Raw genomic sequence first — 24,629 nt, 5'->3', positions numbered from 1 at the left:
TGCTGTGAACTGTGTGACAATGATTGACTTATGATCAATAATATGGTAGTAAACAATACATTGTATTCTAAAGCTGCTTTTAGTATCGTCTTATCAATGATTAACTGTTCTGCTCATTATATATTGAATTATTGTTATATGAGGGGCTTTCTCAGCAAATATTATATATGCGATTAAATGCAATTAATTAATTGGGACATTGTGTAATTAATTTTATTGAAAATTGTAATCGATTGACAGCCCTAATATATATATATATATATATAACACACACACACATATATATAGTAGTCAGCTGCTAATTACAGGGTAGGCGGTTCAATTCCCGATCCACATGCCGAAGTGTCCTTAAGGCAAGACACTGAACTCCAAGATGCTCCCAATGGCATGCTAGCGCCTTGCCTGGCACCTCTGCTGCCATTTGTGTGTGTGTGTGTGTGTGTGTGTGTGTGGGACACAGTGTAGGTCTACCTCTAATGGTAATAAAAGGCACTATAGAAGTGCAGACCATTTACCATATACGTGTGTGTGTGTGTGTGTGTATATACACATTTTTATAGCATGTTAAATGTCATGTAAAATGACATTTTTTTTCAATAATGATGCAAATAAATCAATGAACCGATTCATTAAACAGAATAGTTGAATGAACAGATTTGCAAAAATGCAAGACACCCCCAAATCTTTCACTATTTTAATGTTTCAAAATGATCAGCATTTTAATCTATTTAACCATCTCTGTCTGAAAACAAATGTGTGTAATTTCAGCACAACTAATGTCCCCAAACATGATTGTAAAAGGAAATTATTGTTTTCTAACAGGTTTCCCAAACACACTCAGGCCACATCCACACTAGTCCATTTTCAGTTTCCTAACGTTATCGCTTTCCTTTTTTGGTGTAGGAAAACCCAGTTCTAGTGTGTTTAGTAAAATATAATGAAATGCATGTTGACACTCAGTTCAGGCTTTATAGTGATGTTAAGTGATTCTACAAAACCAATCCCATCATTTTTCTGTTGCCATCTGGAGTGAATCGCACTCATTGGTTGCATGCTTGTTTTTTTTTTCACTACTCATTCACTGACTTTATTCTTATCCTGTCTAATCCTGGTGGGCATCATCGTGGGGGGTTGGGGGGTGGTGGCAGAATTCACTTCCTTTCAAATGCTGCTCTTCTTTTCTCACATAATGACAGACTCAAACAATTAGCATCAAGAGCAATTAGCATCAACACTAGGGTTCCTGAAGTAAATTATACCATTCATTTTCTCCATAGTGATTACATTTAAACCTTTCAAGACACAACTACTAGGACCCTGTATCCATCTGGTATGAAGATGTGTTTCAGTTGATCCAATCACATGTGGTCAGCCCTAAATACAGGTTTAAACGGGGTCAAAAAGATTTGTGAAAAAACATATGAATGTGGTCAAAAACGCATGTGACCAGATCACATTTGAACACAAGTGGTCACAGGAGATGCATTTAAGTGACCAGATGTAAACAGCGATGTGTCTCACCAGACCACATGTGATTGGATCACCTGAGACGCATCATAATACCAGGAGGAAACGTGGTCTATGAGCTTTAGAGGTTGTAGTTAGGTCTTTAAATGAGTCTCATTTGACCTCTTGTGTTCGGATTTGAAGGGGAGGGTCTCTGTTTCATGACAATATATATCAATCACTTGGTCCGCCTGGTACTACATGATATTAAAGAACAACAAAGTAAAACAAAAGACCAACAAATTGCAAAAAAGGTGCACCGTTTCTCCCAGAATTTTATCTAAGCACATACACAACTTGTCAAGCAGAAATATGTTATTTTAGTGCATTTCCAGAATTAAAGAAGCATCAGGTGATTGTGCTTCTCATCTGTGTTGATGTATCAGACACACTAAAGAAGATCTGAGACTCTTGTGATTGTGTATCTATCCGCTTTTTTACATTTTCCGATCGGACGGTAATTTCCTTTCAAAGCTGCTCATAACTTTAAAGTTTAAACACTTGTTTTAGCGCAGTGGTTGATTGACAGGTGAGGGGTGGTGCTTTACTGCTGCTCCACATGTGATCAGATCACCTGAAACACATCTTAATACAAGGTGGAAACGGGGCTGAAGTAAGTGGGAGTTGGGGTGAGTGTTTACAGGCTAGTTTGTTAATGTTGGGGTACCAATGCTAATTTGTTTACAACAGATGAGTAGTTCAGTCATTTCCTCATAAAATATGTTATGCACACAGTCATAGTATTGTTATATATATATATATACACACACACACACACACACACACACACACACACACACACACACACCGAACAGCCACAACATTAAAACCACCTGCCTAATATTGTGTATACGATGTCCCCCCTGATTTTATGCACTGCTGCCACGAGATTGGATGATTAATTGCATGGATGATTGTTGGTGCCAGATGGGCTGGTTTGAGTATTTCTCTGGGACTGGTTTGAACTGACAAAGTCTAAGGTAACTCAGATAACCGTTCTGTACAATTGTGCTGTTTTGGTGGCAGGAGGGGGACCTACACAATATTAGGCAGGTGGTTTTAATGTTGTGGCTGATCGGTGTGTGTGTGTGTGTGTGTGTGTGTGTGTGTGTGTGTGGAGATATTTATGTATATGTATATTTATGTGTATATATGTGTATATTTATGTGTATATATATATATATATTACACATTTTTATTATTCATTTAAGTAAATGTTTTTATTCATATTTTTCATTAATAATTTTATTAATTTCGGATATGGTTGGTTTAACGATTAAAACTCTTTTTTTTTTTATTTTTATTATTATTGCCTAATGGAGTAAAAAGCAAACAAACAAAAAAACAACAACCTCTCAATACTTTTGAATCTGTTGAAATAGTCACAGTGACAGACTAACAGAAATAATCTGTACTCTTTTAAAGTCTCAGATAAGGAAACCACCCTATTTATTTTTTCATCTTTTATTTTGTATAGTAAATAGTTTTAAAAACTGTATAAAATACACAATATTGCACATCATAAATCAATTGCACTTTTTAAGGAAAAAAACAAACAAAAACATCTAGTGATCTCTTTAGGCTACAGTAGAGCTATTTGAACATTGAAATGAGCGCTGGGGAGAAATCTCTGGAAATGTTGACATTTGTATATTTTTTTTTCCAGTCAAGTGGACTATTTTTTTTAAAGACTTTGGCACATTTCTTTGATTTGGGATGCTGTTTATGTATTCTGCTGTGACATACCCTGACTGCATTGATCCTGTATTTTTACGTGAAACTGTCTGCAAGCTGAAATTAGGATTGTTGAAGATGATTGTAGCCCTGTTATAGTGCTGTAGATATATTTTTACATATTTTTCAAAAAGAAAGAGCTGTTGGATTTTCAGTACTTCATATGTTTTCGGAAAGGACAAGGTGTTTTGTCCTTGTAGACTATAATTTCTGTCAGCTGAAAATATATTGAGATATGGAAGGATTGCACTGCTTGTAGAAAACGTTGGTAGACGTGTTGCTGCCTAATTCTTACAGTTCAGTGTTTCTCTATCTGTCATGACGCTCTTAATAAATATTTGTTTCTTTTTCAATAAAGTCTATATTTGTGTCACGGTTTTGTTCCGTTTGAATGAATCTCACGAAACATCTCAAGAACATGTCTGTGTAATATTGAACCCCCAAAATCCAAGGAAGAAATGTTAAATTATGCTTTGCTTGATTAAAAATAAGCCTATATTTAGGACCTGTTTTCACATTTGTTTATTTTCAAGACAGTCAAGCAAATTGTGCCCTTGTCATTACCGAAATTGTACTGAAATTCATTGTATTATAGTAAAACAAAATACTGTATTACAGTAGTGGGAGTCTTATGAGATTCACCACTGAGCATTATAGAAATGACAAAATAATCAATGCATATTTATATATGTATATATATGTAATTTGTTAGATTTTGTTGAAAAATATGACCCAGACATGTTTTCAATAACCCATATTGCATCTATCTTTCAGTGTGCTAGTCTTTAATTTCACCTGTTGATACGCAATTCCCCCGTATGCGATAGTGATGTCACTCTGCTTACATTTAATATATAATTTACTGTCTATAAATGTAATTAATGTTAACAAATTACACATATTGTCAAAGGTTTAAGGGTTCAACATTGATATCTGATCTCTGTTTCACGATAGCAATGCTCCAGAAACAGTGATTTAGTTATTTGTGCAGGAGTACAAATGAAAACATGCAATATCAAAACGGGACGTCATACCTTTATTATGAAAACACGATCGCCAGATGAATCCAGTTCAACACACTTGGGTCAATCGTCCATGACAAGCGTTCAGTGAAAAACATCCAATAGCTCTTTTTGTCCATAAAAGTGATAAATCTGAGAAATATTGATATATATTCTCCGTTGTTTACATGAGATCTCGCCTGAAAGTGTTAACCTTCATCATCGTTCTTCAACAAACTGCAATCTGAGCAGCATTCATGTTGTAAAACTGTTTATGATCTTAAATATTAGAGTGTCATAAACAAAACCAGCCGTCTCCAAAGTCTATTTTTAAAAATGCAGCGCAGTTTTATTCATAGTAGTCTAGCAGTGCCGTCAGATTTAGTGTCGTCTTGAGAGGCGGAGCCTTCAATTTACTCTGAACGCTTCCAGCGATTTTACAGAGATTAAAGCTGCAGGAACCTCATTTATTATTAGATCATCTTCAGATTTTAAACTTAACTTCTTTAGACTCGTGACTTTGAGAACATTGTATTTCTGGGTTGTCTTGGTGCTTTTATTATTGGTATTTTAGATTATAAAAACATGTTCAGCACAAAATATTTCCATTGCTATAAACTTCAGCTTCTCTAACTTTAAATAATAACAACATATATTAATTCTGAAACTTGGGAAATAAAGCCCAAACACCAAAGGGTCCAAACACCAAAGGGTCCCGTAAATACAACCATTTTAGGTATGTCGTTTTCATGGCTTGTGCTCAAAAAGGGGGTGCGTATCAACAGGTTAAATGTCTCTGTCTTTTAATCACTTTTGACTCTAAACTGCCTTTATGAACACCGTCATGGTGAAGACATCCTGCTTTCGTTACACTAACTGTTATTTCCCTCTTATGATGGTGTCAATGGTGACTAGGGTTTAACAGGACCTGACAGAATCTGCTGGGGGACATCTGTGAAATTGATTTAAATATGGTACAATTTGTTGCTAAACAACATTTTCGTCATTCACATATTCCATGAGGGCTTGAATATGACTTCCCTCCACACGTTTACTCGTGTCATGATTATGCAGAAACTTGTACAATTAATTTTATTAAAAGTACATTGTTTGAAATGAACTGATACAGAGCTGAAAATGTATCCTATAATTTCAATTATGGGATTCAAAAAACCTTAAAGTGAGATATAATTTGTATATAGTGTTTCTAAAAAAATCTTTAAATGCGTGATTATTACGAATCTAGAAAAATAAGTTATACTTTTTTAATTTTCTTCCTGGTAATAATAATTATATTAAAGTTTATATTAATTCACAGAGGCTCATAATAATTGTTTCCATATAAATCCCCTCCAGTCCTATTGTTGTGACCATTTTTGTCTGTAAATGATCTCCAATGAGTTTTCCATTCCATATAGAATCTTTACCTTTAAAATCCATAAATATCCATCAAGTCCTCTGGGAGAAATATCATCCAGTGCATCTAAAGAGTTGTGCTTCATTTTAATGCTGAAATGTTGAGTCTGTATCCATGAGGAAAATAGAAGATCAGAATGCAAAGCTCGTCCTTCCAAAATTGTCCCTTTGTTTAGCCTCCTAATTTTCCAAATCTTTAGCATGAGCTTTCATAAAATTAAAGCAAGAAAGAAAAACTATTTTGTCTAGCAAGATTTGTTATTAATCCAATTATGTGTCTCACCTTAAAATCATTTCACGCTCCGTTTGAGGGAATTGGCTTAGTCATAATTCCTTTTTCCGGAAGCACATTCCATTTTTTTCCCTTTAAATATACATACATTTTATTTTTATACTAGCTGTGTCATTTTCAAACCAAGTTCATCAGGCATGATACATCCATATTAAAAGATGAGAAAAAAACAACAACATTTGTTTGGAAAAACGTTGCATTTCTTGAATCCGAACAAAGCAGTGGAACCGATGCTCCTCTAGTGTTGCTTTCTGTCGTTTATTTCCATCTTAAAATCATGAACGAAATAATACTAAAGTTGTGTTCAAATCTGTGTAATCCTGTAGAGGGGTCCCAGGTGTGTGTGTTGTCACAGAAACCAGAGTTTCCATCGTGCGTGTTTCTTGGCCTCGGCTTTGGACTTGCGTTTGGGTGTGGAGCCAATGCTCTCCTGAGGATATGTCAGAGGGGGGAATGAGGACTCGTCTGTGGGACACAGTCTCTTCATCAGGGGCTGGAGCTTATCTTCCTGGAGTTTAAAGTCCAGCTCCACACTGCAACAGCGAAATAACAGAGGGAAAGACAATTAAAAGCATCCTGATCTTGTGAAAATTACATGACTGGCTGCATTTTTGCTAAATGATATTACGTGGTTTCGTTACACGTATTGCGGCAGTTCTGAGGTGAAACGTCCACTGTGTGGCACTAACAGAGTGTTACATTTTCTCTCAAACAGATGAGGTTTTTAAGGTTAATTCTCTATATAGTTCTAAATCAACAAAACATACCTCCCTACCCTAAACATTAAACCTAAACCTAACCAATAGTGACACCAAAAAGCAAGTGTAACATGACAAGAGCAACTGCTGAAGAATCCACAACATCTGTGGTGCTTCTATGACACTTTTGGCTCACATGTTGACTCGCATATAATTTATAAATGCTTCTCTCACCATTTCCTTACAATACAGTATATAGTTTATAGTTTTGATATCACTGGGTGTGTACAGATCAGAGTTTGTAATTGTTCTTCCGTTTGTGAGCGACCGTCTTATGTGGCAGAGATAATCCATAGTCCACTACAGTTCCTGGGATGAGTCACATTAAACTCGTCGATTAGACAGGGGAGATGGAGGGTTAAAGTGAGAGTGAAAGAGAAATGGGCAAGAGTGGTGACAGAGTAAAGAGTTAGATAAGTATAGCTCACTTCAGAATCTGTGGAGATCTTTCTTTCTCTTGTTCTTAGACTCTACGTCTAACTTCTACAGCCGTGGCCAAAAGTATTGGCAGTGACATACATTTTGTGTTTAGGAAAGTTTTCTGCTTCAGATGTTCTGGTGTTTAATCTCATCGTTTCTAGATTATTTGTGTAGAATGATCAGATGCATTTTACATAATTGCAAAAAGCTTCATTGTCCAAAGAAATGAACTTTATAAAAAAATATATATATATTTAACTGTTTTTTGGTCCTGGCACAAAATGAAAATTTCACTACTCATATCAGCAGCACCTGGGAAAGTGTGAACGAGTACTAGTCAGTTGAAATCACTCTATCATTATTATTGGATTATAAGAGCAGACAGATTGCTATAAAAGGAGGGAAGAATTGCTTCCAATCATTGTGCTCTTGTTTGCAATGGGTTACCTCTAAAGAAATATGTGCAGCCATCATCGCTTTGCATCAAAATGGCCTCACATGCAAGGAAATTGCTGCAAAGAATATTGCACCTGAAAGAACCATTTACCGGATCATCTAGAACTTCAAGGAGAGAGGTTCAACTGCAGTGAAAAAGGCTTCAGGACGTCCCAGAGTGTCCAGCAAGTGCCAGGACCGTCTCCTCCTGAGGGGTCAGCTACGGAATCGTGTCATCACCAGTGCAGAGCTCAATATTGGCAGCAGGTTGGTGTGAGTGCATCTGCACGCACAGTGAGGCGAAGACTTTTGGACAATGGCCTGGTGTCAAGAAGGGCAGCAAAGAAGCCACTTTTCTCCAAGAAAAACATCAAGGACAGACTGGAATTCTGTAGGAAGTACAAGGATTGGACAGCAGTAGACTGGTGCAAAGATATTTTCTCTGATGAAGCCCCCTTCTGACTGATTTGGACATCTGGATAATCGATAGTCTGGAGAAGAAAAGGTGATTGCTACCATGAGTCCTGTGTCATGCCAACAGTGAAGCATCTTGAAGACCATCCATGTGTGGGGTTGCTTTTCATCCAAGGGAGTGGGCCCTCTCACAATTCTGCCCAAAAACACTGCCATGGATAAAGAATGTTAACAAAATGTCCCGCAAGAGCAACTTCTCCCAACGATCCAGGAGCAATTTGGTGATGATCCGTTCAATTTCCAGAATGATGGAGCACCATGTCACAAGAGTGATGGTGGCTCGGAGATCATTACATTGAAATTTTGGATCCGTGGCCAGGCAACTCCCCTGATCTTAATCCCATAGAGAACCTGTGGTCAATCCTCAAAAGGCGAGTGGACAAACAGAAGCCCACAAATTGTGATCAACTCCGAGCACTAATAAGGCAAGAATGGATCACCATCAGTCAGGATTTGGCCCAGAAGCTGATATCCAGCATGCTAGAGCGAATTGTAAAGGTTATGAAGAACAAGGATCAACACTGTAAATATTGACTCTTTGCATATATTGAATGTTTTTGTCAATAGAAGCCTTTAAATCTTATGAAACACTTATCATTGTTTTCCAATATTCCATAGAAACATGTGAAAAAAATATCTACAAATACTGAAGCAACAAACTTGGCAAAACACACACTTTTTGTCACTGCCAATACTTCTGGCCATGGCTCTAGATTACCTCTAATGTTTGTGTACTGGATTTTCACCATGTTTTTAACGGTTATAATTTTTTTCTTTATTGAACAGATCATTTCAGGTCAGAAATCTGCATGGTAATGTGATGATATATAATTAAACAGGTTTGTTGTAGCATTTGAGATGTACAGTATATGCTGGAATTTAAAGGCATCATGTAATGAGGAATCATATTTCCCTTGAAATTGTGACATAGAGTAGGTCATTGTACAAAAACAATGTACGTTTCAGAACTCAAAACCTCTCCAGTTCGAAAAGGGCACTTGTAGTTTCTACTCTGCAAAAATATTTAGTTTTGAAATTGGCTCTATTGTGACATCACAGTGCGGTGTCATTTAAATAGCCCCACCTCCACTGCATACATAATCATTGTGGTGAACTGATAGAGCGGCTGAGGTACTTCTCAGCAGGTGGTACTATTTAGGACTGCACGATTTTGGAAAAAACTGACATTGAGATATTTTGTTTTTTCTGCCATATATATTGCAATATGAAAAAATACAGTGTGACTTCACCAGATGACGTGAATAGCTCTATTTGAGAATAATTAATTATTGGAAGGAAGGGGTTCCATTGGAGGAAGTTTTATTATCACAATAGATAATGAGAATGGCAAAATAAGTAATTTAACATTTTATTGCATTACAAATTAAATTATATATATATATATATATATATATATATATATATATTTTTTATAGAATAGAAACATCTTTTAATTTAAACCGTTTGAAAAATAAAAAAGTACAGTGATATACCAACCCTGAGTGGTTTACAAAAATTCTACATAAAACAAAATGTTTATAAAACAAATAAGTTAAACTAAATAATTACGTGATGGCATTACATGCCGCTTGTCAAGCGACCGGATCATGTTTTTTTTAAAACCCTCTTAACTATGATAATTGGTACCTTGTCTTGATAAATGGGTAAATGGTCTGCACTTATATAGCGCCTTTTTTAACCTTAGAGGTTGCCAAAGCGCTTTACACTGTGTCCCATTCTCACACACCAATGGCGGCAGAGCTGCCATGCAAGGTGCTAGCCTGCCATTGGGAGCATCTTGGGGTTCAGTGTCTTGACACTTTGGCATGTGGAGTCATGTGGGCCGGGAATAGAACCGCCAACCCTGCGATTAACTGCCGACCCGCTCTACCACCTGAGCCACAGCCAACCCGAATCTGTGATTTCTCTCTGCCGTTTGGAACCGTTCTCGTATGGTGTAACACTGGCCAAGGTATCAAAATAGTTTTTATCTTTGGACGGCATTCAGATCTGGCTTTGCACTGGTCATACAAATATTTGTGGTGCTGACTTAAATGATCAAACAAATTGGTCATGTTGCCTTGTGTTTTGGTCAACATCATCCTGTCTGTAGCCGAAATGGGCAGTGGTGGCTCAGCGGTTAAGGCTCTGGGTTACTGACCAGCAGGTTGAAAGTTCAAGCCCCAGCACTGCCAAGATGCAACTGTTGGGCCCTTGAGCAAGGCCCTTGACCCTATCTACTCCAGGGGAGCCGTATCATGGCTGACCCCAGCTTAGCTGGGATATGTGAAAAACAAATACATTTCAATGTATATATGCAAAAATGTATGTATAATGTGTGACCAAAATAAAGGCTTCTAATATTTCCATGTAACTGATGATGCATTTTTTTTTGCAACCAAATTCTCCATTTCGGTCTTGTTTTGCCCATTCCTCGCTCATCAAGCAGAGCCTGCATGTCAACAACGTGCAGCAGTGAACGTGTTTTAAAAAAAATACAAATAAATTGGTGTATCCAAGAACCTATAAAGTGGAGTAAATGACATGATATCAGACAGATATAATGCTAGTTTTCCCTTTTGAAAAAACAAAATATTGTTGATTGATAAATGTTTATCTTACTACATTGCACGTTCTGCGATGTGACTATTGTGGATGCGTACATCGCGATGTTGATGCTGAAACGATATGTCGTGCAGCACAAGTACTATTGTTACCCTAATGCTTTTAGCCAATGGAAAGTTTAAGATGTCAAGTAAGGTCTCTTGATGTTGTTATGCTCCTGGTTGTGGAAAAACTGAAGAATGCCAACAGTATGTGTGAATGGCGAGCTTGTAAATTTGAGAGTGAAACATTGCGGAAGGCAGCCCAAAAATGCACCTGAGTTTAAGGGGCTAAAAAGTATTATGATTCAGACATTGCAAAGAAACTTGTATTGCGAGATGGAGCAGTGCCAACTAGGTCTGAGTATCAAGTTCGATACATTTTAGGCACCGACCGATATGCCTCTAAACAATTGAGTATCGAAAAATATCTTGTCGTTTTGTACCAAATTTCGATACCTAAGAGGTTAAACGTGTCAACGTCAGTGATAAGTATGTAGCATGCTAGATGTGTCCAAATCTAAAATTGCCGGTGATTGACTGTTTAGGCATCAAGGAAAAACACAAGTTTACGCTGGTTATGCCCAGAGACGCGGCTCACTTGTGAGGCTGTAGTGTGTATGCGTCTCAACCCCCATACATGTGAAAGATGTGGAAAAGATTAAAAGTGTGGCTACATTTCACCAGGCTCGATGCCAACAGCACACGATGCAATATTTGCGACGAGATAATTGCTGCCAAGACCGGCAACACGACAAATCTGATGAAGAACTTGACAGTGCACAGAATAAACTTAAGAGCAGAAAGTTGCTCCGTCTTCGACTGCAAGAAGACTGAGCCGGTGCGGTCATCCTCTTAGCGTCCTCCTGCCACAGAGCTTCCTTCAACATCCCCTCCACTCGAGTCCTCCTTCAAAACTACAGATGAATGCAGCGGCGCTATGACTGGGACAACGACAGGTAAGGTTAACGTTTAGGAAACAAACCAACAAACAAAATCGTCTAACTTGTAGTGGAACATGCTTATGTACTTGTTAAATTAACGTTTCTCTGCGTGGTGACGCTGTCCTATAAACTGGGACCAACGTAGGGTTAGATATTGTTTGGATGTATGGCTATAGACAGCTAGCTAAATCGATGCTAAAAATGCTTTAAGGTTGACAGTAACTGATCAAGTTTAACGTACATTATTTTTTATCTTTTTAAACCATACTTATCCATTTTTCCTCTTCACATTAATGTTATAGCCCCTGCCAACCCTGGCATGAGGAGACCAGAAGGCTCAGGAGATGAGTCTTTGAGTCTGTAAAAAAAGTCAACAAACTGAAAAAAAAACCAACGTTTTTTTTAGGCAATGTTTGTAATCTTGTTCAAACGGATTTAATAAAATTGTTAGCGAAAAAATTTATAGTTTAGAAACCAGTATCTACATTTTTTGAACGATACCCAGCCCTAGTGCCAACTATATTGGACACGGCTGTAATGCCAGTGAATAACAAACGTAATATTACTGTGTCCGTCTGTGTTTGTTTGATATGTAAGGAACTGCATAGTCAGCCATTTATATCACAAAAATAAACCATGACTAGGGATGCACCGAAATTTTGGCCAGCAATTTCTTTGGCTGAAAATGGCAAAACAATACTTGGCCGAAAGTGCCAAAAAAATCAGAGCATTTGAATAAACCGTTACTTTAAAATCCGGCAATTAGAAACACTCACATTAAGGGAAAAAAAAAATAATGAACAAACATCGGTTATGTTGCACATTAAATTCCACATCCCCAGAAATGAAGTGATTACTCTATCATTGTGTATGCGAACACAAATATTTCCGGGAACAGACTCAGAAGTTGCTTGCATGACATGCCATCAGTAGTGCCACGGGAAAAGGTAAACGCATTTAAAACAATGTAAAAATGTGTGATGGGTAAAGCACTTGTCAGAAATTCAGCAGAATGGGGTTGATTTCATGAGCTTTCGGAAATAACATGTAAATTTCTCGTTTGATCTTGTTGTAGCAAAACTACATTTTATTTGATTTATTTGTATTATTTTAAAATTATTTTTCTTGTCAGGGTAAAGGCATCTGATGCCAAGTGTATTTTTACAGCCTTGAAAATAAAAGAAAACCATTTGATATTCTCACATTTTCAGTTACCATCATTTGTTTGTCGTGTCCTGAGAGAACCTGTGGAAAAGTGATATGTTTCTCTGTGGTGATGGAAAGAAAACGACTTATTCCTCACTTGCTGACAGAACCTTTAGATTTACAGATAGAGGGAGAATTTTAACACCCATATCCCCGTTCAATATATTTTAAGAGTGTGACACATCAGCTACGATTGGGTTTATTTTATTGACTTCAAAGTCCTGCCACTCAACAACTGAAAGGAGATCTCTCTCTTAAATTATAACACAGAGCAAATACATTACAATCCTGCTTATTTCAGGCAGTAGATTTTGAGCATTGAAAAACACACTGCATTTAATTATTAATGCATTGATTTAATTACATATTGTCAACTACGTTTATTATACTTTTAAGTTGATGTTTGTACTGCAAATGGTTTAGCATTGAAGATTTGTTTGGCTTGAAAGTGACCGTTTATAAAAGGTGTGTGTGTGTGTGTGTGTGTGTGTGTGTGTCTGTCTTGATGCTTTATTAATAACTCAGCACATTTGTTGTTTGTTTGCCTGGCCTTTGCACTCAGACTGAGCACAATGCGGCTATTAACAAATGAATCACACATCAATACCTGGTAATCATGCCCTCATCAATATAACCATGTTCTCACTACAGACAAAGACATACACATCACTCACTATTATTTTTTTGATATATATATATATATATAAAACGGTAAGGTCAATCAAATTGCTGTGTGCATATTTTGTTATACGTAGGTCACATTTCAACTGAATATGAAATGTTTTACCAGGCCTTTTTAAATTTTTCTGTATTATGGAAGTATTAATTTTATGCTCTGAATCAAAAATATGGGCTCTTTTCTTCAGCCAAGAAATAAATATATCATTGCACTCACTATTTCTAGCTTTCAAATCACAAATCAATGTTTAATATTTCTCTCCAGATCAATACGCTTGTCCACCAAATAAACTGGAGCATCATCAGTGGAATGCAATGAAGTGGCTGTCCCGAGAATGTCAATATTTCATTTGCATTAGTGAGCGGAGTATGCCATTACCGCAACCGATACCAACAAGAGCGCGAATCCGCCAGCATTACCGTTTTTTTGTTTTTGTCTGACAGCCCTGGATTTCTCTTTCTCCAACGCCTCTGTTCACGCTGTACTTTTCATTGATTGTTCACCTTTTCTTCTGCTCTCCACCCACAACTGTTGTCAACTGAGAGTCTTTGATGCATTTCACTTTTTCTAAGCTATTAATTAGAACTTGAATGCGTTGATAAGGGCTTTCTGTCCCTGCACATGTGTTTGTGTAGGCTTAGCTCATTGCATTCTTTTATATGTCATAGGCTTTAGTTTTCTTCATCTCTCAGGATGAAGAGTGGTTTGATCTGGCTCCGCTCCTCCTGTTTAATCTCATTAAGGCGCTTCTCATTTTCATGGTGATGTTTAATACACAAATGCGGTGTAGTGCTTATGGTGTTCCTCTTGTGTATGACAGCCGGATATCTGCCAAATCGCTGACAAAGTATCTCAAATTTTTGCACACATAATTTTTATTGCCAATACCTGTTTTCTAATTGTTTTAACATGCCTCTAAGTGTAATATAAAAGTAAAGTAAAAAAAAAAATGTTTTATATATATATATATATATATATATATATATATATATATATATATATATATATATATATATATATATAAAATGTAAATAAACAGTCAAAAGCTTACCTTGATTATTTTAAACTCCACTTTCATTGTATTTGTAATTCTTACATTTTTTTTTATCTAATTGGCAGCATCAAGCACATTTACTAGCAAACTTATACAGATTATGCTTAATTAGCCATCAAGCATTAAGTTCAGGTAAAAGCCTTAAATGGCATTACTTTGTAAGGTCATAACCGGTTTTACCCTCCTATGGTACTTGGGCACAAGGTGAGACTCTAAAACATCCTCAGTGCAAAACACACGCACAAACTCGTATGAGTATAACACAGAGCTTTTTTTTTTTTTTTTACATTTGTCAACAAAACCAATAAATTAGTCACAATGCTAAACATGCACACACAGAAATTAAGGCATGAGGTGATAACACACTCTGAATGCAGAAAACAAACACGTGTACACACACACACACACACACACACACACATGCGTTTGTTAAATAAATTGTAATTGCTAAATGTTTTTTTCTGATTCTTCTGTTTTTTTCTAAATTTCGCAGTTAATTTCCGTTTCTTGGTGTTCATTTTTTGACATTATGCATTTAGCTTTTTTTTTTTTATATATATAAAATACTTTTATTTTTCGATGTTTGAAATAAATTATTGGTAGAAAAATGCTTATTCAGTGTCTTCTCTTTGTAACACCATGGTCAGGTTTGATTGCAAGCATAATGACATTAACTGCAAACATTGACACTTCAAATCCATTTTTAAAATGTAAACTTTCACAAATAATAGTTTGATGATGTCTGAATTTATATCCAATTGCATATCTTGTGATAACATAAAATTAGGATACAACAAGCCATCAGACTACACGGTATGCGGCTACTGCCATCTACTACTTGCTGTTACTGGAAACATGGTTTCCATTTTGTTCACCAGATGGCAGCAATCTGCCTCCAATTTGTCACATTCTCATATTTTCTTCATGTTTCAACCTATAGAAGTGTCGGTTCTGATTTTATTATTATTATTATTTTTTATGCTTTTTATACTTAATTGTATATGCAAATCAACTAGCACCTTGCATGGCAGCTCTGCCGTCATTGGTGTATGAATGTGTGTGTGAATGGGTGAACGAGTCACAGTGTAAAGCGCTTTGAATACCATTACGGTTAAAATGGTGCTATATAAGTGCAGACCATTTACCATATTGTATTTTATTGTTCTTCAGGGACAAATAAATGGTCTCATCATCATCATCATCATCATCATCAAAAACAAGGGTTACACACATGACCCATCTGTTAAAAAATGACAGCGAATACCAAAGTGAGGTGCCATTTTTCAATACCATAGGAGGGTTAAGCATAAACAGATTGCCACACATAAATTTTTGGCCATGTATGTAAACACTTTTAACGGCATTCTTACCAACCTAATGTGCACATGATTTTTTACGTTTAGACGGCAAAATCAACGAATAACCTGCCGATTTTAAATCTCTTGTAAACACAGTTTTCTTGCTTGTCAGATTTTTGTTATAAGCTGAATTCTGTATCATCGTATTTGTGTGCATGTAAAAGAACTGCAAAATAAGTGTCTGTTCGGTTAAAATGATATGCATGCTGTATATAGCTACAGTATATTGCCCAGCTCTTGTGTCAAGTTTCGTTTGGTTATTTGTTTAGCTGGAAAGGTTTATTTTAGAGACTAGTTTGGACAAATTTGGAAATTTGAAGTTTGTTTGTGTATTTGGCTCTGGCTTTGGAATGGAAACACATAAGTGCCAGCAACACCAGACTGATGCCCGGGTGAATGTGCCTCTCATTAACACCAGCTGCCCTCTCATCCTTCACATGAACTCATATCTGTGAGTAAACACTGCGCTTCAGCGGTTGATGCAGATCGCTGGGGCTTTTAGTCGAGCTTTGCCTGATTCCAAATCAGTTAACAAGACATATTGCCATCTGTCATGTTTCTCAGCCAACCATATTGTGCAGACTGGCAATACATTACTGACTATGTTTACATGGGCACCAGAAAGCGGCTTATAGCAAGAAAGTAGCGTTTTGGTTTATATGCACTGTATAAGCTGTGTTCTCTTTACTCCCATTAAAAAGCGGCTCGGTCAGTAAGCAGCTTTTTCCACAGCAATGTAATAACTTCACTATTCCCTGTTGTTTCACTTTATTTCCAGATATTCCAGAGTTGTTGCTGTTTGTTTTCTTAACTTTCTATCATGACCTGCAGCGGAATTGCATTGCAAAAGTGGGGTTTGCCTCTTACTTCAAACTCCGGGATTCCCCCAACGCAGAGCACATATTTGCGATTGTGTAGTCACAGAAATGTTGAATTATTTTTGCTGTGTTGACTTGGGCTCCATCCTATGGCGTCTTTTGTCTGTTTAAGCACATGCACATTCGTTAAACACGAATCTGAACACTACTTATGTGTTTACATGTCCACATTAACTGCGTCCTCCGGAAGAAACCTGAATATGTTGAACTGCTTTGTCTTTATCTTTTTTCTTAATCGTAAGGAAATTGGCGTTCTTGTTTACATGGCGCTTTTGAACGGCACTTACTGTAAAATACCCTAAACGACAAAAAAAACGATTGTTATTTATTGAAGCAAAAAAGTTATCCAATACCAACTGGGCCTGTGTTAAAGTATTTGCCCCCTTTGTTACTAAATCTATGAAACTGCAGTCATAGTGGGGTTCAGCTGGACTAGACACACCCAGACCTGATTACTGACAGCCCTGTTCAATCAAATCAACATCTAAAAATATATTTTTCCAGCAGCATGAAGTTGGCTAAAAGGTTTCACTCAGTAGCACATTCCAGAAATGATGAGGAAAAAGTGATTTGAAATACATAAGTCTGGAAAGTGTTACAAAGCTGTTTCAAACACTCTGGGACTCCAAAGAATCACAGGGAGAGTCATTATCTCCAAATGGAGAAAACTTGGCACAGTAGTGAACCTTCACAGAAGTGGCCGACCTTCCAAAATTCCTCCAAGAACACAGCGACGACTCATCCAGGAAGTCACAAAAAGGCCAAAAACAGCATCCAAGGAACTGCAGGCCTCTTCTGGTCAATAAAGGTCACTGTTCATTACTCCACTAGGGTAAGAGTGGTGAGGCAAAAACTACTGCTAACCCAGAAGAACATTAAGGCTCATCTGAATTTTGCCAAAACACCTTGATATTCAAAACTTTTGTGAGAATGTTCTGTGGACTGATGAGTCGAAAGTGGAACTGTTTGGAAGACGGGTCCCGTTACATCTGGCGTAAATCAAAAACAGATTTCCACATAAAGAGCATCATACCTATGGTCAAGCATGGTGGTGGTAGTGTGATGGTGTGGGGATGCTTTGCTGCTTCAGGGCGACTTGCAGTAATTGAGGGACACATGAATTCTGCTCTCTACCAGAAAATCCTAAAGGAGAACATCCGGTCATCAGTCTGTGAGTTGAAGCTCAAGCGCGACTGGATTATGCAGCAAGACAATGATCCAAAGCAAAGGAGTAAGTCCACCTCTGAATGGCTCAAAAGAAGTCAAATGTAAGTTTTGGAGTGGCCCAGTCAAAGTCCTGACTTGAACCCTATTGAGATGCTGTGGCAGGACCATAAATGGCCATTTCAAGCTCAAAAACCCTCCAATGTGGCTGAAATAAAGCTGTTCTGTAAAGAAGAGTGGGCCAAAATGCCACCACAACGTTGTGAATGACTGATCTCCAGTTATTGGAAGAGTTTTATTGCAGTTGTTGCTGCTAAAGGTGGCACAACCATATATATATATATATATATGTATATTAAGTGAATTTGTGGTTGGTGTTTTTTTTATTTTATTTTTTATTTCAGGAAGTTTTGGAGCCATGGAAATATAAAGATTTTATTTCGGTTACGAAAAGGTTTGTTTGTTTCTGCTCCCCAAAATAGCGATGACACATGCGTGGAGATAAAAACGGCAAGTTGAGGCCTTTCAGCAGGGAACTGTGGCGTCAGTGAAGGCAGACTCATTTCTCAGTCTCATTAGCAGAGGGACAGTGTGGCCAGATAATCATCTGACTCACAAGAGCTTTTAATGAACAATTCATTATTTCTGCTTTCTGTCTCGCTTCCTTTTTCTCTCTTTCTCAGTGCTCAAGGTACATTGATGTATGATACACTTATCACACACCATAACAAGCCTCTTTTATTTATTTATTTTCTTATGTACAAATGAATGCCACTATGGTAAACTTGAAAATGAAAACTCTTTCAAGTCCTTGCTTCCTCCGCAGTTCCAGCTGTTTCATCTCTACCTGCGGAATTTGTCTGTACTATGGATACATTGAGACATTTGCACAGACAAACACCACTCACATTTCTTCAACTTCTATTCAATCTCTAAAGTTATCACACGGGCTAATCAATGCCATGCTGGGTTCCTTTAAAGCTTAGGCTAATACACAGCTCTCTTACAAACAATCTCGTGTGCTGACCTTTGAGCTGTCTGACCTTAGAGATTGTCTCCGCTGAACTGAACGGCAAGCTCCGAGCACAGACTGACATGACGCCGGCATGGAAATTCCATTAGAGTTCGACTAAAGGCAGAGCAGAAGATTACATTACATAGAGGTTTTAATGCTCTGCCGAGAGACTGGGAGATCTCTGTTTCTCTCTCTCTCTGTAATGATTGCTAAAGCAGATGCTCTTGCTTTTTACAGAACCAACTGGTTGCTATAGATACTACGGTGATACCACAGTGAAGCTCTTGGGAGTTGAGAGGGTATTTTGTGTGTGTGTGTGCGGCACGTATGCACTTTCGAGAGATATGGTATAATCTGTAGATAGACTGAAGCAAAGTATGATTGACAGCTGCATTAATACTGAATGAACTGATATAGAGAGGTAGAGAGTGTGTGCAATGAGACTCTTCAGACTATGAGGGCCTGATATGTATGCACAATATACAGTGGGGCTATGATTAGATTTGGAGTCAAAAGTCCAGTTGCGCAAATGCATGCTTTCTCTAGCGGATGTTTTGCATATTGGTTTGACACCCTGTATAAAACCCAATTAAATAAAATATTTATTTTGTGAATTCTACCTTCAAAAGTACATTTACTCTATCATTATATATGTTGGGTAAAGAAGCCAACATAAACCCCACTGCCATATTAAAGGATTATTCCGGCTTCAATACGAGTTAAGCTTCATCGACAGCATTTGTGGCATAATGTTGATTTAATACAAACAATCATTTCAACTCGTCCCTGCTTACAATGGAAGTGAATGGGGCCAATTTTTGGAGGGTGCAAATGCAGAGATGTGAAACATTATTTCCTCTTAAAACGTGTGTTATTTAAACTGTAAAGTGGTTTAAATACGCATTTTCTCCTGAGAACGCCAGTTAGTGATTTTATCACACAAAATTCATATTTACACTAGGGATGGGCTCGAGTACACAGTGACCGCAATTATCGAGCGTGACGTGACTTCACCAAATTGGAAATGCATTGACAACTATAGACAAATAGTGGCCTTTTTTTATTTTGAGATGAAATACATTGGGATATTTAGTGGCACCTTGATTGTCAACAGAGACGTCTCATAGCAACCAAGCTAATAAACAATGCAACACTAGCATTTGTTCTACATATTTACGATAATTAAAATAGAGTTTAATTAACCATGTTTGGAACACCTGTCTCTACAAACGTTTGCAAAACAAGTTTTATTACCATGTAATGTATGAACATTTATTCATTATTATATACATATTATACATCATTTATTTAAAGTTCATGTTTATCATTGACTCTTGATCTCATTGGCATGTTTGCGTGAGATGCAGGTATCTCTGCAACATTGAAGTTGAAGATTTCTGCATGAGTTTCCAATTTGGAAGTCCAAACTAACATTCCCATTAGGAAGTTGGACATTCCGACTCGGAGTTGAATCGAACGCAGCATTAATCATCACATCAACAAGTGCAGCTGAATGGAACAGAACAATGGTTACGGTATCTCCGGTCAAGCCAACCATGGTTTGCAAATATAGTGAAATGTGGTGCGCACTTATTAAGATAATTACGGTAAGTTGAAGAGCGGAGATACATACTTACTGAGCAGTTTTTCTTCAAATTGGCCAGTCAGTCTTCAAATAATGATGAAATATGATCCATAATATTTTGATAATGTCTCATTTTGAGGTGTAAGTTTATCCCTCACAGCCTCTATCATTGCCATTAAAAATCAAAGATGGTGCTACTGTGACTAAAGTCTATATATATATATATATATATATATATATATATATATATATATATATATGCTTCATTTAAATACACATATTTTTGTTTTAATTTTCACCATATTGGAAGTTCTTTCCACTTTGATTCGCTTATAGTAATATCACACCACTCGCAAACGAGCCACACGATTTGAGGAATCATTCACGTCTGAAACAAGTTATGTGACCAAAGTTGTAGTAGGAGTTTGTTCAAATTCCTAAACCTGCTTATGAGCTGTAGTAATTGTGATGCTTGCCGGTTGATCAGTGCTCCTTGTGGGAATCAAACTAGCAGCCTCCAGTTACCAGCTCTGCGCTTTAACCACTACACCACACCACCAATGAAAAGTATAGCGTGATGAAATGCGATGACATGGTTACCAGGAGAACAAAGCACAAAAGATGAATTTTTGCTCAAAGAAGCTAGACATGCTCCAAAATCCTCTTTCCTGCTCTTTGTCCTCTACAGAATTTAGCGATCACCCCAGGAAGAAAATTAACTAATTGAAATGTTCTTACATTAAATAATATTAAATGAATAGTTCACCCCAAAATGAAAATATCCCAACCCCGTATGACTTTCATTCTTCCTTGGACACAAACTGGGAAGTTAGACACCAGTCCATTTTATTGTATGGGGTCCTTTTGTGTTCCACGGAAGAAAGTCATGAGGCTGAATGAATAATGAAATAATTTGTATTTTTTTGGTCCCTTTAAGTCTAACACATTAGAGCAACTGCTGAGATGGAAGACCAGGGCTCTCAGCCTCTTCTCCTCCCAACTGTATTATGTTAAGTAGAGCACTTTGGCTCCTTTAGACTCAACTCTATTAGAATGATTTATGTGGATGCAAAGCCATTCTGTACATCAGTGGTGTAAACAAGGGTAGACACGCGCCAAGTCATGTGTACACACTCGTGCAGAGGGCATAGACACTGGGTTCAACAAAAAGAATGGCCTGGTGCCAGTATGAGAGAGTTTAGGGCCAGTACTGTGATGTTGCAAATACATTTAACCTAGTTTGTTGATCGTGTACATGTGCCCTGCAAACTTACTGTATGGGTCTTTCAGACCGAAAACGTTCTTGCGCATAATCCTCTTTTGTCCACAATTTGGCATGCCCAGTTCCCGCTACTTAGTAGGTCCTCGTGGTGGAGCGGTTACTCTCCCCAATCCGGGCAGCGGAGGACAAGTCTCAGTTGCCTCCGCTTCTGAGACCGCCAATCCACGCATAGCGTGGCTTGTTGTGCATGACACTATGGAGACGCCGCACATAGAGACTCATACTACTCTCCGCGATCCACGCACAACTTAACACACGCCCCATTGAAAGCAAGAACCACTAATCACGACCACGAGGAGGTTACCCCATGTGACTCTAGCATCCCTAGCAACCAGGCCATTTTGGTTGCTTAGTAGACATGTCTGGAGTCACTCAGCACACCCTGGATTCAAACTCGCGACTCCAGTGGTGGTAGTCACTGTCAATACTCGCTGAGCTACCCAGGCCCCCAAATTTAGCTTTTCTTTAAATAAATGAGGGAGAAATTTAGAAATGTATTTTTTATTTATCAGCATTATGCTGCAAATTCTGTTCATTCCTTTCATATCAAGTTCCATCAATGTGCCATTTTTGTAATCCAGGCAATTTTTTTAGTCGATGTCAGATCTTGACAATTGTCAGTGAATAACAACGTATTATTTATTCCTGTTCTTCTCTTAAAGCTATCTTATGGTTTCAGGAGACTGAAATATAGTGCACAAGTTATATGGACTGCATTTTTAACAGTTCTATGATATATCTTGTCATTTTGGAGCTTGACAGCACCAGTCCCCATTTACTTTTATTATGGTAAATGGAGGCGAATATATTTTTCTGAATCACCTTTTATATTCCACAGGGGTACCATGCTCAAAATGGTTTTGAATAGCGTGAGGGTGATTAATTGATTCATTTTGGGATGTGTTATTCCTTTAAACGTCTCACCTGAGACACCTTCCTTGGTTTGGGATTTGTTGATTTCCTCACCTTCATCTCATTTAGTGACTCATACAATCTCTGATTCATCTCATTTGACTGAGGCATAACTTAAACCACTAGAGCTGGCATGGTCTGACTTTTTATAAAAGAAAATCCAGCAACTAACCTGTAGATAATGCATGCGCTGTTCCGACACGTGTCGCAGTTGGCCGTGTCCTGTCCGGTCCGATAGGATAGTCTGTGAGAAGATAAAGAGAGAGGACTAGTCATTACACAGGCTGTCCGGCCACTCCGCCTACCCGTTTGCCGCCTATCTCATTCACTCTGTCGCTCCTCATTATTAGCCCATGGTTGATACTCAGCAGGAAAGATACGTTAGCATTTTTCAGACCGACGTCCTGCAGAGGACAAGCCGGACACAGGCTGCGTTCGTGAGTGTAATCAGCCCGTTTCAGAATGATAGCCTCAGTCACCATTCACTTTATTCATTTAGTTTATTTTTTACCTCCATACAATGAAAGTAAATGGGGACTGAGTCAGTTTGCCTAAAATCTCATTTTGTGTTGATAAGAAAGTCAAGATTGTTTGAACAACGTGAGGGTGAGTAAATGATAGCAACATTTAAATGTATTGGTGAACCATTCCTTTTAGCCGCACTTAATTGGATAAAATATAAAGTGGAATATATTGTTCAAAATTAAGATATTTTTTTTGCATTTTAAATGTTTGTGGAACATGTTCATTGTTGATGTGATGCACTGAATTAAAATGCTCTATGTAGGCAGCTCAAAGATCTTGTGCCATTGGCCGACACAATCATTGGTGATTGGCACACGCAGGAATATAATGTTCCCACAAAGGCTTTATTGCAGTTATGTATTTCAATGTACACGAGTTTGTACGTATGGTCACACACCCCTTCGGCATGCTGTGTTCGGTGGAATATGATCTGACAGTAGAGTTCATAGGAAGGAATGACCAGTGGAGACGTTACCCGAGGGGTTATATCAGAAGGCTGTAGGTTCAACCAGCAGGAGTGTGATATCCTTTCTAAGGGAGGTTTAGTTAATGCAATCATTGAGTGCTGAAGAGCATGTGGCAAGTCGGTATGTGATGTAAATAAATTGAACAAATTGTGAAGGCAAATTATAGTCAAACTTTGTGTTTTGTTAATAGTGTGTTACATAACTGTATAGATCTACAGTATCACCTCAGTAATCCTACTGAAGAAAGTATCGTTTGCTTTTTACCCTCTTTACCCATTGTTTTGAACTCAGTATTTACTTCTAGGTCTCTGAAGAAATTGTGTTTGTTTTTGTGTTTTAGCTTTGAGTTTGCTCTTCACTCCCTGAAGCGGAATCGCACTGCAGTCGCTGAGCTGAATATATCTAAATCGTTAATGTGTGCTAAAACAAATAGCTTAAATATCCTTCCTTCGTCAAACAGTTTTCACTGCCTGTAGTGGTTATGGTTTATATCCATCTATGTATTGCTTTCATGGTTCTGTATGGAGAGACCTGACATAATTATCATCTGCCGCATTGCTGGCAGGAAGAAGTTGACCTGTTGACCCCTACAAGGTTTCCTGCCATAGAGGAGCCAAAGACTGACAGCAAACTGACAGTGATGAGTACTTTTGATTCAGCATGTTGTCGTTTTTGTCTGTTAGACAGGAATTACATCATCAATTGCAGAACCATTTCTGTCCATTGATTAAATTGCATTGATCTGTAACATTTCTTTAAAGGGAAAGTTCACCAAAACATGAAATTCTCTCTTCAGTTACTCACACTCATGCCATCCCAGATGTGCATGACTTTCTTTTTCTGGACACAGGTTTTCTTAATTTAATATCTCAGCTCTGTAGGTACAAAAGATGCTAAGAAGTTAATGGTTTCCAGAACTTT

The 24,629-nt window shown here is 37.7% G+C and overlaps 2 protein-coding genes across 3 annotated transcripts in view; one reads left to right on the top strand and one right to left on the bottom strand.

The window, feature by feature from the left end:
* Positions 1-24,629, top strand: part of LOC127626751 (dedicator of cytokinesis protein 1-like) — a 329,863-nt gene that overhangs the window by 151,513 nt on the left and 153,721 nt on the right. The window lies entirely within an intron of this gene.
* The window catches only part of LOC127626752 (inhibitory synaptic factor 2A-like), a 29,538-nt gene continuing 10,713 nt past the window's right edge, over positions 5,805-24,629 (bottom strand). Inside the window, exons 2-3 of the mRNA XM_052102765.1 lie at positions 22,889-22,960; positions 5,805-6,482 (exon numbers count right to left, since the gene is read on the bottom strand). Coding sequence (XP_051958725.1) covers positions 6,299-6,482; positions 22,889-22,960 — 256 coding nt within the window. The 3' untranslated portion in view covers positions 5,805-6,298. The remainder of the gene's footprint in view (positions 6,483-22,888; positions 22,961-24,629) is intronic.

This window comes from Xyrauchen texanus, chromosome 33 (genome assembly GCF_025860055.1).
Source record: "Xyrauchen texanus isolate HMW12.3.18 chromosome 33, RBS_HiC_50CHRs, whole genome shotgun sequence".
NCBI lineage: Eukaryota > Metazoa > Chordata > Actinopteri > Cypriniformes > Catostomidae > Xyrauchen > Xyrauchen texanus.
This window is presented reverse-complemented; position numbering and strand designations above follow the sequence as displayed.